The sequence below is a fragment of the Doryrhamphus excisus genome, linkage group LG7, assembly GCF_037039965.1.
Source record: "Doryrhamphus excisus strain RoL-2023G ecotype Guam linkage group LG7, RoL_Dexc_Guam_v1.1, whole genome shotgun sequence".
Lineage (NCBI taxonomy): Eukaryota > Metazoa > Chordata > Actinopteri > Syngnathiformes > Syngnathidae > Doryrhamphus > Doryrhamphus excisus.
In genome coordinates, this window is record NC_136363.1 from 14,612,472 (window position 1) to 14,632,442 (window position 19,971).

The 19,971-nt window shown below is 45.9% G+C and overlaps 1 protein-coding gene across 2 annotated transcripts; it reads left to right on the plus strand.

Annotated features, from left to right (window-relative positions):
- The first annotated feature begins 1,926 nt into the window (after window positions 1–1,926).
- LOC131102028 (regulator of G-protein signaling 18) lies at window positions 1,927–18,939 on the plus strand. Of its 2 annotated transcripts, none has more exons than XM_058047494.2 (6): window positions 1,927–2,247; window positions 4,299–4,843; window positions 6,850–6,899; window positions 7,114–7,241; window positions 13,931–14,097; window positions 18,436–18,939. In XM_058047494.2, exons 2-6 carry the CDS (start codon window positions 4,349–4,351, stop codon window positions 18,607–18,609), a joined length of 1,014 nt encoding a protein of 337 aa, XP_057903477.2. In that variant the 5' UTR covers window positions 1,927–2,247; window positions 4,299–4,348; the 3' UTR covers window positions 18,610–18,939. The 2 variants fall into 2 exon arrangements, with proteins under 2 accessions (XP_057903477.2, XP_057903476.2); XM_058047493.2 differs by having other exon boundaries at window positions 1,931–2,247; window positions 7,114–7,247.
- Window positions 18,940–19,971: the final 1,032 nt, after the last annotated feature.

Here is a 19,971-nt window from a genome sequence, read left to right on the forward strand (position 1 = left end):
TTAAAAATATTAGCCCAACAATTAAATCAATACATTTTTCAATGACTTTTTATGCAGCATAGCACTCGTATAACAGTCAAAGTGCACAGATGGAGTTAAGAAATACTACTTTTTAACACTCCAACAATCGTTTGTGCAGAAAGTAATACCACAGTAACCCAACGTTCAGCAGTTGACTGGACATGGCAGAGCAGGACATGAGATGAGGAAAATGCAAACAATCCGACAAATGGTGTCCCTTTAGCAGTTCCAGTTGCGTTGAGGATACAGGCTGTCGACCAGTCTGGTGGCCCTGGAGCAAATAGACCAGTGTTTTTTCCCTAAAGCAGCGAGAACACCACTCTGTTATAGCTCGCCAACAGTTTAAGGTATGCATTGTAATATTAATATAAAGTGATTAACATAAAATGATTTTAAGTGCCAAGGTCGCATGGGCTGCATGCTATAAAACAAAATCTTTCAATTTTTTCATGTTAAAATGTCATATGAAGCCCAATAAAATATAAAAAAAATAAAAACCGGCGTTCCAAATGTTTTTAGGGTATGACTAATTATTTAACACCTTTATGGATCAATTTATGGTGTGATTTTTTTTTTTTTTTTAAGCAAACACTCTTCAATGGAATAGAAATGAATGGAAATTTATTGACGGTCCCTAGTCCGAACAAGCAGTTCAGAGGGCGGGACTTCCGTGTGAGCTCCCCGCAGCAGGAGAGAGCAGCCCGGCACAGTGAGGGGAACGACCGCCGTTTCTACGGAGGCGAATATCCAACGTCCAACGTAAAACTAACTTCACCACGGTACAAAGTCTTTCAGAATAGTGTATTTAAATTCTAGCATACAGGCATCTTGAAAACCTTGTTATTGTTATTATGAGCCCGGCAGGTGACGAGTTGTACATTAGCTTATGATTAGAGCTGGCTATAAATAAAACAATCGACTGTTATTAACGCGATTTAAAACCCAACACTTATTGTGATAATGCGGATTCGTCAAATTTTTGTTGTTTTTGTTTTTTTTAAATATTTTATTATAAGCTTCAATTGTACAAAACAATAACAATATAAGCAGAATTACAGGAACATAAAAGTGCAATTCTACAGAACAATATCAACATAAATTAAAAAAATAACAAAGAAAGGAATGTGCGAGGGATATTGCTTGAAAATAAGAACAACAAAATAAAAATAGAAAACATGTCACTTAAGTTTGTTCTCCATCTAAATTGTTTTAGAACGTTCTCCAATGTATGAAAGGTTTTCAGTGCTTTTCTGTTTTTGAATATCAGTTTCAGTGATTCATATCATATTTTCAGTTCAGAAAAGAAAAAAAACGGTGAATATTTGGCTTACATAACATCACTCTGGATTTGTGAATATGGAATTTTCCTAATAAACAAATACATTTCACAGTATTCTGTAAATCTTTACGAAGGTTACATTGTAGAAACAAGACCATTTCCATTTTGATGTCAAGACGTTTATTAAAAGACATAAAAAGTCAAATAGAAACTTCGGTCCAACATGTTTGAGAAATGGCACATTCGTAGAATAAGTGCCTTATTGATTCCTCTTCTATTTTACAAAATGAGCCTTGTGACGAGAAATGCGGGTTAGTCAAATCGAAAGAGTTTTGACTTCCTGAAATAACACAGTGACGTCATGGACCCAATGACGTCACCAGAGGCGTCCGTTTCATGCCTGAGCGTCTTAACATTAACGATAACATGCCTCGTTGATCTCGCAAAATTGCGCATGTATTCGTTTGACAAATTATAATCGAAACGCGAAATAGTAAAAGATGAGTGAATTATTAACATTATTGACGTTTTCTTTGTTTACGACTTAGAAGTTGTCATTACGTGTGTGTGCGTGTGCGCGTGTCCCCGTGGACAAGTCGAGACAGGCGTGAAGGTGTGGCGGCAGTCGTGAGGAGGAGGAGGAGGAGGAGGAGGAGGAGGAGGTCTGTTCCAAGTGTCACCGGAAAATACAACTTTGCGGAACTTTTCGCTGCGCGGTTCTCCTCGGGGAACATCTGGCGGCATCTTTCGGAAGGAGGAGAGTCTAATGTCCCCGCCTGAGCTCCCCGCCGACGGCAGCCGCTGCTCGCATTGAAGGGGCCCTGGGCGGCACTAAAGTCCCTTGGATTTGGACTCTGAGCTTCCGTTCACACACTTGTTGAGCCCTGAGAGCAACAGGAATTTGGAAGATCTGGAATGGAAAGAGCCTAAAGCACCCAGACGAAGAGGTGACATTTAATAGTTACTTGATGGATGGCGTTTTGCATGTATTTAAACCATAAATATATGTTGCTATTTGCACTCCTGAATATGAATCCTATAGAAAAATGCTTTTCTTTACTGACAGCAGGGGTGCCTAAACCTTTTAACCGAGGGCCCCACACTGAAAAATGAAAGCATTACATTTTGTAAGCCTTCAGAAGTTACATATAGCTAAAAAGTTCAATAAATGTAAAACTTTGTGTTATAGGTGACAAAGCGTATTCTTGCAAATTTTTCAATTTTTTTAAACGTTCTTCTTGTAGACTGCATTATAATCCCTGAATATTATGTATTAAAAAAATAAATATTAATTATTAAAAACTTTATTCCCATAATATTTTGACTTTATTCTCACAACATTAACGCTTTCTGAAAAAATCTGAAAATTGCAACTTTATTCTCTGGTTTGCTTGTTTCCCATCATAGTACGACCTTTTTCTTTCATTTCATCTCAATGCTTTACAAATGACATTTTTTCCTCATATCACAAATTTACTCTCATAATATTATGACTTTTATCTCGCAAATTACAACGTTTGTCTCTTAATTTTATACTCGTGAAATTTATGCTCTTTTTCCATTTCTGCTGTTTTGTTTTTTATTATGTTTTTTTTTAGAATGCGTTGAGGGCCAATATAAAAAAAGACCACAGGCCACTAAATTAGTGCCCCCCCCACCCCATTTCCCAGTTTTATTTTCTTATTTTCTTAAACATTACATTTATTTAAGTTTTTAAGGCTGTGCTGAATGGCCATATAAAATCCACAGGCTACTAAATGACTACACTTTTTCCCATAATATTCCATTTCTAAATAAGGAATCCTACTTTGCAGAAATTCCCTTAGAGTGGTGTGAAAAAGTGTACAGATTTCTTGTATTTTTGAATGTTTGTCACACTTAAATATTAATCATTAATAATAATATTAATGATCAAACAAACAACTGAACACAAATTTTTTATTTTGAAGGTAGGGGAAAAAATCCACTGTATAAAATAGCGATTGCCCCCCCCTGCGTTTAATTGAAATCTATAAAGCCATTTCTACAGCTTTGGGACTCCAGCAAACCACAGTGAGAGCAATTACCCACAAATGTAGAAAACATGGAACAGTGGTGAACATTCCCAGGAGTGTCCGGCCAACTAAAATGACCCCAAGAGTGCGGTGACGACTCATCCAAGAGGTCACAAAAGACCCCACAACATCATCCAAAGAACTGCAGGTCTCACTTGCCCCAGTTAAGGTTCATGACTCCACCTGCACGGCAGAGTTCCAAGACCAAAACCACTGCTGAACAAGAAGAACATTCAGGCTTGTCTCAAGTTTGCCAGAAAATATCATGATCATAGCAAAAATATGGTGGAGGTAGTGTGATGGTCTGGGGCGGTTTTGCTGCTTGAGGGCCTGGAAGCATGAATTCTGCTGAAGGAGAATGTCCGCCCATCTGTTGGTGACCTCCAACTGAAACCAGTGCGGGTTCTACAGCAGGACAATGATCCGAAACGCAGCAGCAAGTCCACTTCTGAATGGCTGAGGAAAAACTGAATGAAGTCCTAGTCCAAGTCCTGAGCTGAATCCTATTGAGATGCTGTGGCCTGATGCTGGAAAAGCCTCCGATGTGGCCCAATGACAACAGTTCTGCAGAAGAGACTCATTGCAAGTTATCACAAAGGCTTGATTGCAGTTGTTGCTGCTCAGGGTGGCCCAACGGGGGCAATCACTTTTTCACAAAGGGCCGTGTACAGTAGCTTTGGATTTTTTTCTCCCCGAAAATGTCATTTAAAAAACGCATTTTAGTGTGACAAACAAAAAGAAGTCACGACGGGGTGGAGGCATGAACGACCACCAGGGAGGGATTAGCGTGCGTATACCTTGAATGAAATGTCCAGCAGTGACACCATGAAGTGAATAATTCCACGTTTGCTAATATGAAGCAACGTTTTCTGTGAGTCACTGTCCCATTTTGGCCACTTCCCCAAACTGAACCTCGCAGTAACTCAATTCTCCTTTCTTTCCAGCACCTCCTACCTCTCACAAGCCTTTCCCAATCATCTGGTGTGCGGCCACCATGCGTAGATTCAGCTCCGAGGGATCCCTCCTGGATCTGGACTTTTTCTCTTGGAGAAAGGTGGCACTCAAGAGGCCGGAGTGTGACACCCAGCGGGAATCGGGCACATACACGCCACACGTTGCGGAGGATGAGGCAGACAGGAGGACTGCCATGGAGCCTCCGGTGATCCAGGAGCCCGGCCCTTGCAAACCCGTGAAGAAGCCACTGATGAAGGAGCAGAGTGTCAGCGTGGAGAACCTGAGAGAGCTGGGGAAACAGGAGAAGATCTATCTGGAGGTGTGCAGCTTCAATGAAGGCTACAGGGCCTACAGTGACAGCCAGTTGGCCCCGGCGGCCAAGGGAAGCACGGAGAGCGTGGAAAGAGACGACCCGCCTCCTTCATCTCCTTCATCTCCTTCATCTCCCTCCTCCTTCTTCAAATCCCAGCAGCGGCATCAGCATCGGGCCAAACTGGCAGCTGCGAAACTGCACCTCAAGAGCCTCTTTGTCCAGGTAGAGTAGGTCGCATTAGGTCATAGGTCGCATTAGGTCATAGGTCGCATTAGGTCATAGGTCGCATTAGGTCATAGGTCGCATTAGGTCATAGGTCGGTCGCATTAGGTCATAGGTCGGTCACATTAGGTCATAGGTCGCATTAGGTCATAGGTCACATTAGGTCATAGGTCGGTCACATTAGGTCATAGGTCGCATTAGGTCATAGGTCACATTAGGTCATAGGTCGCATTAGGTCATAGGTCGCATTAGGTCATAGGTCGGTAACATGAGGTCATAGGTCGCATTAGGTCATAGGTCGGTCACATTAGGTCATAGGTCGCATTAGGTCATAGGTCACATTAGGTCATAGGTCGGTCACATTAGGTCATAGGTCGCATTAGGTCATAGGTTACATTAGGTCACAGGTCGCATTAGGTCACAGGTCACATTAGGTCATAGGTCGCATTAGGTCATAGGTCGCATTAGGTCCTAGGTCACATTAGGTCATAGGTCGCATTAGGTCATAGGTCACATTAGGTCATAGGTCGCATTAGGTCAACATTTCCATCTGCAGCCTTCATCAGATTTCTATCGATGCCATACAATTCATATTTGCATGTCAATAACTTCATACCGCTCACCCGTTTATTTAGAATTTGCATACAAGTTACATTGGAATACAGTGTTCCCTCATTTATGGAGGGGGGACGGGTTCCCAAAATGATAAGTAGTAATAGTGAGTAGTAATAAGTACTAATAAGTGAAGTAGCCAACGTCATTTTTTACAATGATTATATGTTTTATGGTCATGAATATGGCATTTTCTCATCTCTCTCTTGTTCAAAAATACTTTCAAAGTTCACATTTGATTAGAAATTTGGCTATGTCTGTATTATTGTATGCATTAATATTGTATGTATGTTGTTTATAGTACGACTCGAGTCAACGGTCTACAGCCAATCAGGAAGCAGAAGGCTACAACACTCACCTTCCCACAATGCAATTCTTAATGGGCCACGCAAACAGCGTTCATACGCTGTGTTAGCTTAGCTTAGAGGGCAGTGTGCTGTTCTTCTTCTCTCCTTTTTAATGATGAACGGCCAAGCACTGACTTTAGGGTTAGTCCCGCCCCCTCCGCTAAGTAGCCAAGATGGTGACTACTGACTGTCAATCACTCTGTGGCATTGTGGACTGAGTGCATTGCATTCTACCGTACTTACGCACTCAAAAGAGCGACGTGGAAGTGCGCACATTGACATTCTACTGCTTATCCTCACGAGGGTCACGCCGTTGCTGGAGCCTATCCCACCCTGGACTCGTGGCCAGCCAATCCCAGGGCACATATAGACAAACAACCATTCACACTCACATTCATACCTATGTTTTTGGAATGTGGGAGGAAACCGGAGTACCTGGAGAAAAGCCACGCATGCACGGAGAGAACATGCAAACTCCACACAGAGATGACCGAGGGTGGAATTGAACCCTGGTCTCCTAGCTGTGAGGTCTGCGTGCTAACCACTCGACCGCCGTGCTGCCCATGCGCAGACCTCACAGCTAGGAGACCCGAGTTCGATTCCACTCTCTGTGTGGAGTTTGCATGTTCTCCCCGTGCATGCGTGGCTTTTCTCCGGGTACTCCGGTTTCCTCCCACATTCCAAAAACATGCTAGGTTAATTAGCCACTCCAAATTGTCCATAGGTATGAATGTGAGTGTGAATGGTTGTTGTCTATATGTGCCCTGTGATTGGCTGGCCACCAGTCCAGGGTGGACCCCACCTCTCACCCCAAGACAGCTGGGATAGGCTCCAGCACCCCCGACCCTCGTGAGGAAAAAGCGGTAGAAAATGAATGAATGAATGCTATATCATAAAATAGCGTTGATATTTGCTAAAAGCTTATTTTCATTTCATTTTCAAGACAGCGGCTGAGTACGATTCCGGTGTAAAACATGGAATAGTACTGACAGTAAGACTAAAAGGGGGTTTTAGGATTCCCTGTGAATGTTGTGGTTTGTCTTTCAGAGTCCTCATTCCTCAAACTCCAACCTGGCAACCACGGAACACAAAGACAGGTGAGGATGGTGTGTGTGTGTGTGTGCGTTACATGAGGTTGAAGAGCGGCCAGGTATGTGTCTGCACCTGACGGAGGATATTTACGTCAACCGCCCACGGAGCGAAGGCTCAGCCAGCATTTTTAGAGCGTGACTCACGGTTGTTTGGAAGATGATATGAATAGTACGATAAGCTGAGATCTGACGTCACGTCTGATGTGTTGGTGGTCCCCAGTGCCAAAGAGAGGAGGTCACGTCTGCACTTCATGCGTCAGTGGAGCCAGGTGGGCCTCGGCAAGAAGCGCACCATAAGCCGAGAGGAACTGGACAGATGGGCCAAGTCCCTGGACTCCCTGCTGGCCAGTCAGTGTGAGCCTGCACTCACTCGCAAGTCACGTGATCACACGATCACATGATCACACCACCACGCCCTCTTTTCACACGCACACGCGCTTTTAAAGGCTCATACCACATGGCTTGATCAGCTAGCTGCACTTTTTCTTCTGGTTCTGGGATGCGTGTGCGCCCGTACCGCATCGTCACGCGTCCCCGATGCACGACATCAAACTGCAACGACACGCTCCAATAAAGACCATTCTCAAAAGTCGAAATACACGCCAAGATTTGGATGGAGTTGTGGACTCCCGGCTCACAAAGCTTTCTAGCTCTTCCTGAATCTGCACCTATTCAGCTGGATTTCTTTGGATTTGGTGGTTCCCGCAAAAACAATTTGTTTCAAAGTATTCCACCCCGCGTGCGGACAAACACTTCATAGGAGTCGATAATAAATGTAAATCTTTTTAAAATGGCGGCTTTTAACATCCAGCCATATGTGTTGGATCCGGAATCCCATCGGAAGTAGAGACGGGACAAGTTTCTCAAGAAAAGAGGTCACGTCTCTCAATGGTAAGTAGCTTTAGCATTTTAGCGTTTAGCGGTTTTCTACAGCACGCGTAGCCCAATGTGGCCACTAATTGTGGTGGGAAAGGGCTAATTAGCGACCCTGCTACCTGCATGCAAGTGCTTTTGCTCTGTGACTTACATAAAATAAAATAAATGCGGCTAGGACACTGATAAACTGAACCGAAATATTCGACTTTATGTATTGGCTTGTCAGCAGCTTGCTTGTGGTCACATGACATGGTTTTCAAAAAGCCGCGGTTTTCTGGTCTACACGGAAACGTGGCCAGATCTCTCCCTCTGGAAGCTCAGCTTGCAGGCCACCCGGGATGCCGTTTCCGAGTGATTGACAGGCTGAAGTCATAAAATCCTGGTAGTCGTAGGTAAGCGTGAATTAGTTGTGCTTTTCATACGACGACGGACGTTGCTGACGTCATTGGTTACTGTGTGCCTTGCAGTAAAGCGGGACGAGCTGCAGGACTCCCCCCCCCGCCCCGAATGGCTTTGCTGGGTCTATGAATAGCACGGATAGTAAACACACACATGGCTATAAATCACTGCTCTGTCCGATAGCCCCTCTGGTGGCAGCCTGGGCTTCTAATGGCCCCAGGCTACAGTTTGGACACCCCTGATCCCTGCCTCTGAAACATAAAATTATTCTGTCATCATAGTAAAACCAACTAATGGCATACTAGAGGAGAAGTATACCGCCCCCCCCCCCTTTAGTATCACTATCAGTAAATCAATCCCGAGCCCAGAAAAACCCACCGATATCAACCAATCTCATTTTTATGCCAATATCGTCCGATTAATATCGGCAAACTGACATCCTTAGTCACAGTGAACCTTGGTTAGTGTACACCAAACTGAGCATGCTTTTGGGTTCATTCAATCATTTTCTACCGCTTTTCCTCACGAGAGGGTGCTGGAGCCTATCCCAGCTGATTTTGAGCAAGAGGCGGGGTACACCCTGGACTGGTGGCCAGCCAATCCCAGGGCACATATAGACAAACAACCATTCACACTCACATTCATACCTATGGACAATTTGGAGTGGCCAATTAACCTAGCATGTTTTTGGAATGTGGGAGGAAACCGGAGTACCCGGAAAAAACCCACGCATGCACGGGGAGAACATGCAAACTCCACACAGAGATGGCCGAGGGTGGAATTGAACCCTGGTCTCCTCGCTGTGAGGTCTGCGCACTAACCACTAGACCGCCGTGTCGCCCTTAATACACATTCATGTGTCACAAAAATCCTTCTTATCAGCTTGCCAATACACGGAAAACAGGAAGTGGAAGTCGGCTCCGTCGTCATCGGTTGATTTACGTACGTTTACCTTCACAGAAGACATGATCATTCCCAAAGCCGCTGTGGCAGTGAGGTCATCACTTCCTGTTTTTGCCAGTTATTTCTTAGATTCAATCGTGATTCCACAGAGTCAACGTTTTGGGGTGTCGGACTATCAGCAGTCCTGCAGTAGCGAGGCCTACTTTGACCTTTAAAAGCATCTGCTCATGAGGTCGTCCAGAGGCTGTCATCGTTGGATTGGTAGCACCTGCCTAGGGTCAGTCCCGGTCATGGGGAAACGGTGGGAGTTAAGTGGAACTAATCGCTGTGATACAGTCCACCAGGGTCCACCAGAGACAGTGAAAGAAGTGACATGGGAATAGTTTGTACGAGCAATAGTTCATGGAAGGTAGTCAAGAGCGTCTGTTGGGACGTGTCGGCGCCACGTGCATAACCACGTCCTGGTACCAGGTAGCCGGTACTGCTATTGGCCGTGCCTTTGGGGTCGTGGTGGACAGAGTGGTGGAAGACGTAGCTACGGCCGTGGGGGGATGGGTGTTCAACCCATGGTTGTGTTAGTAACCGTCAGCAAGTCTGCGTTTGCTGTGGTAGCAGCACAGAAGAAGTATCAAGGCCTTCAGAAAAAGGAAGTGCTAACCACAGAAGAGGAAGGTCGACGGCGATATTACTGACGGTTTCGAAAGTTTGGTCAGGACGGAAGAAGCTGACCTTACAAGGCTCCATGCCGAGCCCCCCAGGAGGATGGGGCCGATGGAGGCTCCAAGAGGGAGGTCTCACCGTCTGTTGAAGCCCATCTGAGTGCATCGCTAAAAGGGGAGCATACTAGTGCAGCACCACCAAGGTCTAATGGGACACCCGGAACCCTGGGACGTGCTGGGGAGCTACGAGACGTTAGTAGAATTGGATTGTCTACTTTTTGCTATTTGGTATATTAATTACCAAGGTTAATTACACAACGTTGCTTTGTCGCCTGGTTATGACTTATGAGTCCAGACTTAAGACTTAAGAGTACAGAGGGGGCTTGTCCCGTACCCCCTGGGAGAACACCAACTATCACCTGGTACTCCCAGCATTTGGATTTGTTACTTTTAATGATCTTTCCTTTCCCTCATAGACTTTATAATAACTGTTTTATCCAAGAGATTGGTCCATTCTTTATCGCTGTGGGATAAATGGATTTTATCGGGAACTTGGTGGTCCCTTCCCCTGTGACGGGATTTACCAAAGCCACTTCCAGGGCCAGGGTAATATATATATATATATACAGTGAAGAAAATAAGTATTTGAACACCCTGCTATTTTGCTATTTCTCCCACTTAGAAATCATGGAGGGGTCTGAAATTTTCATCGTAGGTGCATGTCCACTGTGAGAGAGATAAACTAAAAAGAAAAATCCAGAAATCACAATGCATGATTTTTTAACAATTTATTTGTGTGATACAGCTGCAAATAAGTATTTGAACACCTGAGAAAATGAATGTTAATATTTGGTACAGTAGCCTTTGTTTGCTATTACAGAGGTCAAACGTTTCCTGTAGTTTTTCACCAGGTTTGCACACACTGCAGGAGGGATCTTGGCCCACTCCTCCACACAGATCTTCTCTAGATCAGTCAGGTTTCTGGGCTGTCGCTGAGAAACACGGAGTTTGAGCTCCCTCCAAAGATTTTCGATTGGGTTCAGGTCTGGAGACTGGCTGGGCCATGCTAGAACCTTGATATGCTTCTTACGGAGCCACTCCTTGGTTTTCCTGGCTGTGTGCTTCGGGTCGTTGTCATGTTGGAAGACCCAGCCACGACCCATCTTCAATGCTCTGACAGAGGGAAGGAGGTTGTTCCCCAAAATCTCACAATACACGGCCCCAGTCATCCTCTCTTTAATGCAGTGCACTCGTCCTGTCCCATGTGCAGAAAAACACCCCCAAAGCATGATGCTACCACCCCCATGCTTCACAGTAGGGATGGTGTTCTTCGGATTGTACTCTTCATTCTTCTTCCTCCAAACACGCTTATTGGAATTATGACCAAAAAGTTCTATTTTGGTCTCATCTGACCATAAAACTTTCTCCCATGACTCCTCTGTATCATCCAAATGGTCATATGCAAACTTAAGACGGGCCTTGACATGTGCTGGTTTAAGCAGGGGAACCTTTCGTGCCATGCATGATTTCACATCATGACGTCTTAGTGTATTACCTACAGTAACCTTGGAAACGGTGGTCCCAGCTCTTTTCAGGTCATTGACCAAGTCCTGTCGTGTAGTTCTGGGCTGATTCCTCACCTTTCTTAGAATCATTGAGACCCCACGAGGTGATATCTTGCATGGGGCTCCACTCCGATTGAGATTGACCGTCATGTTTAGCTTCTTCCATTTTCTAATGATAGCTCCAACAGTGGACCTTTTTTCACCAAGCTGCTTGGTAATTGCTCCGTAGCCCTTTCCAGCCTTGTGGAGGTGTACAATTTTGTCTCTGGTGTCTTTGGACAGCTCTTTGGTCTTCGCCATGTTACAAGTTAAAGTCTTACTGATTGTATGGGGTGGACAGGTGTCTTTATGCAGCTAACGACCTCAAACAGGTGCATCTGATTCAGGATGATACATGGAGTGCAGGTGGACTTCTAATGGGCAGACTAACAGGTCTTTCAGGGTCAGAATTCTAGATGATACACAGGTGTTCAAATACTTATTAGCAGCTGTATCACACAAATAAATTGTTAAAAAATCCTGCATTGTGATTTCTGGAATTTTCTTTTTAGTTTATCTCTCTCACAGTGGACATGCACCTACGATGAAAATTTCAGACCCCTCCATGATTTCTAAGTGGGAGAAATAGCAAAATAGCAGGGTGTTCAAATACTTATTTTCTTCACTGTATATATATATATATATATATATATATATATATATATATATATATATATATATATATATATATATATATATATATATATATCCTGCGCCGTCCAGCTGGAGAAAATTTGCAATGGAGTCTGGGCTTCCCGGGCGGGAAACCACGGTCGACTCCGGGGTTGGCGTTCCGGTGCCATCGGAACCTCCGGTTGTGGCAGCAGCTCGGCGGTTTGAACTCATTCAATCCCGATCCACAAATTCAACACTTTTGGTGGCAGCCATTTTAGACCATTCTGTGGTGAGCTACAAAAAGGAAGACTAGACTCTGGTCTTTCATCGGTTTCAGGAAAATATCAGTTCCTGACAGGAAAAGGGAGAAAACTAGCTTTAAGTGAAAAGATAATCTTCACTTTGACACATTTTTTTCTTTTCTGACAGATGAAAAAAAGCAAAAGTTCAGGTAATATAACGTAATATACTTAAAGAAATGCGTCTTTGGTAGCAAATGAGTGAATATTTTCATCATTAGAACATAGAAAAGGCGTTTAGTACTTTCTATATATGCTTTTCAACATAATTAGAGCCATGGAGACATGAGGTAACGCCCCATAATCACGTTTACAATCCTATTATTCTTTGTTTACATGACATGTGCAGACCACGGGATCGATCACTACATAGACTTGACCAACTAGTTTGTCTCTCCAGTTTACTTATTCTCAACTTAAGGCTTTCAAATGGAGTGGGAAGGACGACAAAGAAGCCAAAAACTTACCACTTCCACACAGAATGACAGGAGAGCCTTTATTTCAATCACTCTATCTTACGCATGGCTATCTGGCGTCCCGCAGGGATCGATACTGGGAGCAAAATAGTTCATTTGAAAATAATGTGAAATAGGGATCGTCCGATATGTTTTTTTTTCTAGGTGGCAATAATTCAATTAAGTTTAACTATTAAACTAATTAAAATAATTAAAAGTTGAAAACATTCCCTTGTTGTGATTCACCACTTTTACATTGTGGGAGGGGTACCGCAACTGCGTGTGTTGCAGGGTCCTCCGGCAGCACAAAGCTGCCCGGTGGATGCCTGTCTGTAAATCATTCATTCATTCATTTTCTACCGCTTTTTCCTCACAAGGGTCGCGGGGGGTGCTGGAGCCTATCCCAGCTGTACACCCTGGACTGGTGGCCAGCCAATCACAGGTCACATATAGACAAACAACCATTCACTCACATTCATACCTATGGACAATTTGGAGTGGCTAATTAACCTTGCATGGGATAGGCTCCAGCACGCCCGCCACCCTGGTGGAGATACGAGATAGAAAATGAATGTTATTTTTCCTGTGTATTTACTGCTGATTGTTGTGTTTTTGCGTAAATTGTGTATTTTTCCACACCCCTGGTAGAGTTGTCAATATCGATGGACATGATCATGGAGATGTTGCGTGATGGAAGATGTTTATGGAATGCGTTTGTCAGGTCCATAAATAGTCCAATTTTTTCTTTGAGCGGGCTTCTTATTGGCACACATCCAACCTTCCACAACAAGTCCGACTGGATATTTACGTGTGTGAGTTCTGTTGCAAATAAAACTCGCTAACCCTCTCATTAATTATCATCACCTCATCATTAATATTTTTTCCATAGTCCATATTAGTCCATATTAGACTCCTTCAACAAGGGAATGTGCCGTCGCTGCTACAAAGGGCTTCATACCCAACGTTCTATCAAATGTGTGTTGAAGTCTAAAATTGATAGTCAAAAGAGAAAAAAACCTAATTAAATCATAAAAAATAATAAAAATAGCATCATCTTAGCATAGAAATATTAAAGATTTAAAGTTGTAGAATGAGAAACACACAAACATCGGGGCGCCGTGTCAGCACTTTTAAGTGCAGCTCGTCACGTCAGAGATGAGGGTTACTTGGGTGTACACGTGTATTTTGTTACGTGACTAATCCACTCTTTCCTCCTCCTCCTATCAGACGGAGTTTCAGTGTTCGGGGCCTTCCTCCGCTCCGAATTCAGTGAGGAGAATCTCCAGTTTTATCTGGCGTGTGAGCAGTACCGCCAATCGTCCAACAACTTCAGTCTGCAAAGAAGGGCCAAGGACATCTGCACCACCTACATCCAACCTGGTTCCCCTCGGGAGGTACTAGCCCGCTTTAGCCCGCTTTAGCCTGCTTTAGCCCGCTTTAGCCCGCTTTAGCCTTTCACTTGGCTACAAACACCGCCGAACCTCTAGACCCGACCCCGTCCATTCTGTTGGCTTTCAAAGTCCGACAGACTCCACAGGTTTGTTACGTCACCAGTCCTTTTCGTAGTTCTACATGCAGTTCTAGATGAATGGAATGGAATGAATGAAATTACATCACACGGGGTAGAACACGTGGGCCATATTGTACGTTGAGCCTAAACGTTGCCATCCATGGTCACCCTTCACCATGAAACGTGCTAACCAAGGCGTACCCTAACTGAGGTCCCTCAGATGAACCTCACCATTTTTGCTGTTTATTGTCTAAATAGTTTCACCTCCTTCTTCAATCATCTCTGTACATTGTTCTTCCATATTTTCAAAAATTACAAGTTGATTTTCTTGTTTCTCATATCACAACAGTTCACAATAGTTAAACTTTTTCCCTCATAGTAATATAAAATACAAGTAAAATACAATTTTATTGTTTCTTATATTACAATAAAAAAAACCAAAAGAAGTACAAATTTTCTTTAATATTTCAACAATAAGCTACTAAAATGATATTATTGTATTATAATATATTCTAATATTCTCATAAAGTTGCTTATCATAACATTTTACCTTTTTCTTTTAATATTTTGACTATTTTTTTACAGCTGTTTTTCCCCCCACTCTTTTTTTTCTGGGAATTATGACTTTATTCTCATATAAGAGATATAAATCCTCTCCGTGAATCACCACCTTATTGTGGTGGAGGGGTTTGAGTGCCCGAGTGATCCGAGGAGCTATGTTGTCTGGGGCTATATGCCCCTGGTAGGGTGTCCCAAGGCAAACAGGTCCGAGGTGACGGGACAGACCAAGAGTGATTCAGAAGACCCATATGATTAAAAACAAGAGGAGGAACCGTACCTCGCCCGGAAGTGGGATACCGGGGCCTCACCCTGGAGCCAGGCCCGGGGGAGGGGCTCGCAGGCGAGCGCCTGGTGGTCGGGCCTTCACCCGTGGAGCCCGGCCGGGCCTAGCCCGAAGAAGCCACATGGGATCTCCCCCTCGTAGACCCACCACCTACGGGGGCAAGCATAAGGGCCCGGTGCAATGTGTGTTGGGTGGCGGTCAAGGGCGGGTGCGTAGGCGACCTGGTCTTCGGCGGCCAAATCTGGTTCTTGGGACATGGAATGTCACTTCGCTGGTGGGGTAGGAACCTGAACTTGTGCGAGAGGTTGAGACATTCCGACTAGACATAGTCGGACTCACCTCGACCCACAGTTTGGGTTCCGGAACCAAACTCCTTGAGAGGGGCTGGACCTTGTTCTACTCTGGAGTTGCTGCAGGGGAGAGGCGGCGAGCTGGTGTGGGCTTATTAATATCCCCCCGGCTTGGTGCCTCTGTGTTGGAGTCAGCCCCGGTCAACGAGAGGGTCATTTCCCTACGCCTTCGGGCTGGGGAAAGGGTCCTGACTGTCATTTGTGCGTACGCACCAAATGGCAGTTCGGAGTACCCGGCCTTCTTGGAGTCCATCAGAGAGAGGGGTGCTGGAGAGCACCCCAGCTGGTGACTCCGTCGTTCTACTGGGAGACTTCAACGCCCATGTGGGCAATGACAGTGTGACCTGGAGGGGCGTGATTGGGAGGAACGGCCTCCCTGATCTGAACCCGTGCGGTGTGATGTTATTGGACTTCTGTGCGAACCACAGTTTGTCCATAACTTACACCATGTTCGAACATAGGGATGTCCATAAGTGTACTTGGCACCAGGACACCCTAGGCCGCAGGTCTATGATCGACTTTGTAGTCGTATCATCAGACCTGCGTCCACATGTTCTGGACACACGGGTGAAGAGAGGGGCTGAGCTGTCAACTGATCACCACCTGGTGGTGAGTTGGATTAGATGGCGGGGGAAGATGCTGGACAGACCTGGTAGGCCCAAACGAGTAGTGAGGGTGTGCTGGGAACGTCTGGCAGAGTCTCCCGTTCGTCGAGTCTTCAACTCTCACCTCCGGCAGAGCTTCACCTGCATCCCGGGGGAGGACCGGGATATTGAGTCCGAATGGGCCATATTCCGTGCCTCCATTGCTGAGGCAGCTGAGCGGAGCTGCGGCCGCAAGGAGGTCGGTGTCAGTCGCGGCGGCAAGCCCCGAACACGATGGTGGACACCAGAGGTCAGGGCTGCCGTCAAGCTGAAGAAGGAGTCCTATCGAGCCTTGATGGCTTGTGGGACTCCGGAAGCAGCTGACAGGTACCGTCAGGCCAAACGGTTTGCGGCTTCGGTGGTTGTCGAGGCAAAAACTCGGGTGTGGGAGGAATTCGATGAGGCCATGGGGCATGACTTTCGGTCGGCCTCGAAGAGGTTCTGGCAAACCATCCGGCGCCTCAGAAAAGGGAAGCAGTGCCCAGTCCACACTGTTTACAGTGGAGACGGGGGCCTGCTGACCTCGACTGGGGATGTAGTCGGACGGTGGAAGGAATACTTTGAGGCCCTTCTCAATCCCACTGACATACCTTCCATAGAGGAAGCAGAGTCTGAGGACACATACGTGGACAGTGCCATCACTGTGGCTGAGGTATCTGGGGTCGTTAAGACGCTCCTCAGTGGCAAAGCTCCGGGGGTGGACGAGTTCCGCCCAGAATTCCTCAAGGCTCTGGATGTTGAGGGACTGTCTTGGCTGACACGTCTCTTCAACATTGCATGGAAGTCGGGAACAGTACCTTTGGATTGGCAGACCGGGGTGGTGGTCCCCCTTTTCAAGAAGGGTGACCGGAGGGTGTGTTCCAACTACAGGGGGATCACACTCCTCAGCCTCCCTGGGAAAGTCTATTCCAGGGTGCTGGAGAGAAGGGTACGACCGTTGGCCGAACCTCTGATACAGGAGGTCCAATGCGGTTTTCGTCCTGGTTGTGGAACACTGGACCAGCTCTACACCCTCATGAGGGTGCTTGAGGGTGCATGGGAGTTTGCCCAACCAGTCTACATGTGCTTTGTGGACCTGGAAAAGGCATTCGACCGTGTCCCTCGCGGCGTCCTTTGGGGGGTGCTCCGGGAGTACGGGATTGGTGGCGCGTTACTACGTGCTATCCGGTCCTTGTACAAACGGGGCAGGAGTCTGGTTCGCATTGCCAGTAGTAAGTCGAGCCTGTTTCCGGTAAACGTTGGCCTCCGCCAAGGCTGCCCTTTGTCACCGATTCTGTTCACAATTTTCATGGACAGAATTTCTAGGCGCAGCCAAGGTGTTGAGGGAGTCCAGTTCGGGGGCCTTAGAATCTCATCTCTGCTATTTGCAGATGATGTGGTTCTTATGGCTTCTTCGGGCTGCGACCTTCAGCGTTTACTGGGACGGTTTGCATCTGAGTGTGAAGCTTCTGGGATGAGACTCAGTACCTCCAAATCAGAGGCCATGGTCGGAAAAGGGTGGAGTGCTCCCTCCGGGTTGGGAATGAGGTCCTGCCCCAGGTGGAGGAGTTTAAGTATCTCGGGGTCTTGTTCACGAGTGAGGGAAAGTGGGAGCGTGAGGTCGACAGACGGATCGGTGCAGCCTCGGCAGTAATGCGGTCGCTGTACCGGACCGTCGTGGTGAAAAGAGAGCTGAGCCGGAGGGCAAAGCTCTCAATTTACCGGTCGATCTATGTTCCCACCCTCACCTATGGTCATGAGCTTTGGGTCATGACCGAAAGAATGAGATCGCGGATACAGGCGGCTGAAATGAGTTTCCTCCGTAGGTTAGCTGGACTCACCCTAAGAGATAGGGTGAGGAGCTCAGCCATCCGGGAGGGGCTCAGAGTAGAGCCGTTTCTCCTTCACATCGAGAGGAGTCAGTTGAGGTGGCTCGGGCATCTAGTCCGGATGACTCCCGGACGCCTCCCTGGTGAGGTGTTCCGGGCATGCCCAGCCGGGAAAAGGCCCCGGGGCAGACCTAGGACATGCTGGAGGGACTATGTCTCACAGCTGGCCTGGGAACGCCTTGGTGTCCTCCCGGTGGAGCTGGAGGAGGTGGCCAGGGACCGGGAAGTCTGGGCTTCCCTACTAAGACTGCTGCCCCCGCGACCCGGACCCGGATAAGCGGAGGAAAATGGATGGATGGATGGAGATATAAATATTATGAATTAATATTAATGATATTAATATGAATTTTGTTTTTCATATTACATTATTTTCCCTAATATCTTTTTTCCTTTTGACTTCTATTTTTTTATTTCTAATGATACAGTATTTATATAATGTACTTTTTATTTCTAATGATACAATATTGACATAATGTACTTTTTATTTCTAATGATACAGTATGGTTCTTCCTCCAGGTGAACCTGGACAGCAAAACCAGAGACCTGACCCTCCAGCTGCTGCAGGCTCCCTCGCACGCATCCCTGACCCGTGCACAGCGACGCATTTACTCGCTCCTGGACACAGACTGCTACCCCCGCTTCCTGCAGTCCAGCATCTACCTCGGGTTGCTGCGGGACTGCGAACTGTGAACAGACGGCCAACGCGTTCGGGAAGCTAATCATGCAGACGGCAAAGTCGGAAGGCATGTCGAGGCCGGAATGAAGATGTCAACAAATGAATGCTAATTTGCGATAACGAACCCAATCAAGCAGCCTGTCAATTCAATCAATGGGCTCATTTAGTGCATAAACCCAAAGCCGGGGGCCATATTCATTCATATTCATAAGATGTATTATTGACAGGGCTGTCCAACATCGCACATTAACGATGGTAACTCATTTATTTTATTGACTATGTTCACATTTTTTTGCATAATTAACATGCACATCATATTAAAGTACATGTCTGTTATGGCTTCAGCTTGAAGTCACCACAGAGTATTTTCCCAAAGGTCTTGGGGATCAGGATGTTTCCTGGCAACACGGTTTTGGTCTTGGAACTCTGCCATGCAGGCCGTTTTTGCCCGGTGTCTTTCTTACGGTGGAGTCACGAACACTGACCTTAACCGAGGCAAGGGAGGCCTGCATTCTTTGGATGTCGTCGTGGGGCCTTTCGTGACCTCTCGGATGAGTCGTCTCTGCCCTCTTGGGGGGATTTTGGTCGGTCGGCCACTCCTGGGGAGGTTCACCACTTTTCCATGTTTTCACCAATTGTGGAAACATTACTGTAAATGTGACAAGCATGCAAACAAAGAAACGTGGAAGAGGGCAAATACTTTTTCACACCACATACTATAATCGTACTACGCGTGGTACAAGTGGATAAACTACAAGCACTCTTTTCTTGCTTTATGTTTTTTGCCACTGAAAACCTACAGACAAAAGCCTTTGCTTGTTCCATGGGTTTGAATGGATGCTATTTTTCTATTGTAAAGTCAGTCTGGTATACATATACAACCCCCCCCCCGTCCTTGAGCTCTTTCTGCAAGGTCTGGAAAAAGACGCAGTTAGCACATTCCATGACCGTTCTTATTTCAATCATTAAACATCTTTGGTGCAAGCAGGTCATGTCCTCACGGTCCAGTGGCCGCCCTCAGACGGGGCCTCCTTTTGCCCATGGGAGAGGAAAAACGGGTTGAGCAAGAAGTAAAGTCCTTGTAAAACAAGGAGGTTGAAAGTAGTACGAGATGAACCTGATGGCAAACCTGTGCAAGCCTAACAGTGCATGACGGGTGCGTTGTGGAACTTCTGCTCGTGTCGAAGATAAGTACTCTTCACACCGACGTGCTCGTTGGGAGGATTGGGAGGAGTCTGGCCTACGATGGGCTACAAACCAAAAACCTTTTAGTGGCCCGCCGCATTCTCAATAAAATAACATTTTGTCAGAATAAAGTCAACATAGTCTGAATTTGACAAGAATAATGTTGTAATATTATGAGGGGAAAATAATGT

What these genes read in the sequence shown, in the direction of transcription:
- LOC131102028 (XM_058047493.2), top strand. Translation starts at nt 4,349, where the DNA reads ATGCGTAGATTCAGCTCCGAGGGATCCCTCCTGGATCTGGACTTTTTC. An exon ending in CTCCCTGCTGGCCAGTCAGT is followed by an intron (nt 7,248 to 13,930) that starts GTGAGCCTGCAC and finishes TCCTCCTATCAG; the next exon opens with ACGGAGTTTCAGTGTTCGGG. An exon ending in AACCTGGTTCCCCTCGGGAG is followed by an intron (nt 14,098 to 18,435) that starts GTACTAGCCCGC and finishes TTCTTCCTCCAG; the next exon opens with GTGAACCTGGACAGCAAAAC.